We start from the raw sequence: 2,902 nt of genomic DNA, 5'->3' as shown, positions 1-2,902 counted from the left end.
GGTTGAGCTATAGGCGCCGAGCCATCTGTCATATTTTAACTTAGCTAAATGCAAATCTTTCCTGAGGCTAATAATTCATTTAAATCAGGTATTAATAGTTTCAAGTATACAATCTAAAATTTATACTGATTTATTTTTTACTCTACACTATTTTATCCATATTAATGTTTTATGTCCTATCATTTAGGGCAAGAGACAAGAGCATGATAGATGCCTTTATGCCTTTGTTTGTGGTTCAGAAGTAAATACAATGCTTTTTTCTTTTTATTTCCATCCAGTAATTGGACCATTCTCCCGTTCCTTAAAACCAACTTGTCATGACACAAGTTCCCGTGGTATTAAAATCCAATCAGTGCATCTATATTTTACTAAGAGCTCTAAAGCTTTATTTATTTGGATATTGGCCTAAAATTATTACAACAAAAATTTTACAGTAACATAACACTGACTAAAATAAGATTACAAGGAATAAAAAACAAAACTGTGCATGTGGGGATGTTTTTCTAACAGCACGGCCATCTTGCTTCATTAGTATTGCATAGTGGTTAAACCCACTGTCTTTGGCAAAAAACTCAGCAGGTACAAATCTCCATTTTGCACCTAAGTAGGGTGTGAGTTTAGGCAAATCACTCCACTTCTCTGTGTCTATGTCCTCCTTGTCTTTACAATGAAAGTGATAACACTCTGGTATCTCTTCAAAGCACATAAATCTTTCGCCTTTTATGAAAGATTTCTGTGGAGAGGTACAACCAAAGTGACAGTCCTGCTTGCACCATGGATTTGTAGAAAAAAGAAGCCAGCACACATCTAACCATCATGGCAGTGGTTCACCTGTTATAAGTGTTCTTCTTTACATATTCAACTTTTTTCTTTTCTTTTCTTCTCTTCTTCTTCTTCTTTTTTTTTTTTGAAACAAGTGTCTCACTCCTTGGCCCCCTTGGTAGAGTGCTGTGGTGTCATCATAGGTCACAATAACCTGAAACTCCTGAGTTCAAGAGATCCTCCTGCCTCGGCCTCCCGAGCAGCTGGGACTACAGGTGCCCATTACAATGCCCGGCTAGTTTTTCTATTTTTAGTAGAGAAGGGATCTCATTCTTGCTTAGACTGGTCTCCAACTTGTTAGCTCAAGCAATCCACCCACCTTGGCCTCCCACAGTGCTAGGATTACAGGCATGAGCCACTGAGCTTGGCCACACATTCAACACCTGGAAGCCTCTTAATAAAACAACAACTTTAAATATTTCTTAGGGCAAATCAATGGTAAGTGGAGAATACTGGGTTTCACTTGATGCTATAAATGTAGCTCATGCCTCATATTTCCATGCAGGGTCTTCTGGCTCTGAAGAGAAGTATCAGTGATCGGGAACTGGCAGAATGGCCTCCAGAGATGTGGCTATGGGAGTGGTCTGCTTATCACAGATGGTGGGTGGAGTCTTGGGGAACTTCTCTCTTCTCTACCATTACTTCTTCCTTTACTTCACTGGGCACAGGTTGAGGCCCACAGATTTGATCATCAAGCATCTGATTGCAGCCAATTCCTTAACCCTCCTCTCAAAAGGAGTCCCCGAGACAATGGCAGCTTTGGGGTTGAGACCTTTCCTCAATGATATCGGATGCAAACTTGTCTTCTATATCCACAGGGTGGGCAGGGGTGTGTCCATCAGCACGACCTGCCTCCTGAGTGTCTTCCAGGTGATCACAATCAGCCCCAGGACCTCCAAGTGGGCAAAGCTGAAGAAGGCGGCCAAGCATGTGGGCTTGTCTACTCTCCTGTGCTGGATCCTCTATACGCTGATAAGTGTCATTGTCCCTATGTACACGACTGCCAAAGGGAGTAAGACCAACATCACAACCAGAAAGGATTTGGGATTCTGTTCTGGAGCAGGTGTTAACAAAAGCACGCTATCACTGTGTGTGGTGCTTTTATCACTCCCTGATGTGTTCTGCTTGGGCCTCATGCTCTGGGCCAGTGGCTCCATGATCTTCATCCTGTTCAGGCATAAACAGCAGGTCCAATACATCCGTAAGAACAATCTTTCCCCCAGATCCTCCCCTGAGTCCAGGGCCACCTGGAGCATCCTTGTCCTTGTGAGCACCTTTGTGTCTTCTTACATCCTCTCCTGCCTTTTTCATTTTTATATTGCTCTTCTTGATAATCCCAGTATTTTGCTGGTGAACACTGCAACCTTAATCACTGTGTGTTTCCCCACTGCCTGCCCGTTTATTCTCATGAGCCGCAAGTCCAGTGAAGCCGGGCTTTGCTTTGCCTGGATAAAAATCACAAAGTCCCCTAAACTCATCATGAACCTGTAAATTGTATATTTTGCACACTGACCAATTGCTTCTTCACTCATCCCTGTAGGATTGTATAAATATAATTTTGAAATGATCACAGTCAGGAGACACCGATGAAGGGGAAAGAGTGAACTTCCATCCCAATAATAAAACAATTGCAAATGAAACATGAAATTATTACGTAAATACTAACATCACATTTTTTTAGTGCGTGCAGTAGAGTAGTTACTACATGCTACAGAGTAGTTACTACATCCCCTGGGCGGGGATGTAGCGAAGACAAGTGTTCTGATAGGGCAACCCTCAGAGGCAGCTGGGTCGGATGGTTGAGAAGTTTTATTTTTTTGGCTCTTTACCTTAAGTACTTGGCTTTCTGATTCTCCTTGTAGTTGCCAACAACCAGACTGTTCCAGAGGCTGGGCAGTCTTTAATTCTGCTCATGCATACAATCAAGTTTTTAACCCTACAGTCTGGCCACTTTCAGTCCTTCCTCATTGAAAGTCCCTCCTCCTGGCTCGGCGCCTGTGGCTCAAGCGGCTAAGGCGCCAGCCACATACACCTAAGGTGGCGGGTTCGAATCCCCAGCCCGGACCCGCCAAACAACAAT

The 2,902-nt window shown here is 43.2% G+C and overlaps 1 protein-coding gene and 1 pseudogene across 1 annotated transcript; both read left to right on the top strand.

The window, feature by feature from the left end:
- The first annotated feature begins 680 nt into the window (after nt 1-680).
- Nucleotides 681-788, top strand: LOC111722108 (annotated as a pseudogene).
- Nucleotides 789-1,374: 586 nt separating this feature from the next.
- Nucleotides 1,375-2,313, top strand: LOC100941831 (vomeronasal type-1 receptor 4-like). Its single transcript, XM_003801603.1, has one exon. It carries the CDS (start codon nt 1,375-1,377, stop codon nt 2,311-2,313), a length of 939 nt encoding a protein of 312 aa, XP_003801651.1.
- Nucleotides 2,314-2,902: the final 589 nt, after the last annotated feature.

This window comes from Otolemur garnettii, unplaced genomic scaffold, assembly GCF_000181295.1.
Source record: "Otolemur garnettii isolate 467f Iridium unplaced genomic scaffold, OtoGar3 scaffold00212, whole genome shotgun sequence".
Taxonomy (NCBI): Eukaryota; Metazoa; Chordata; class Mammalia; order Primates; family Galagidae; genus Otolemur; species Otolemur garnettii.
Note: the sequence above shows the minus strand (reverse complement) of the source record. Positions and strands in the feature narration are given on the sequence as shown.

Bases quoted from the DNA above. Each gene is read 5' to 3' on its own strand.
- LOC100941831 (XM_003801603.1), top strand. From the start codon at position 1,375: ATGGCCTCCAGAGATGTGGCTATGGGAGTGGTCTGCTTATCACAGATG.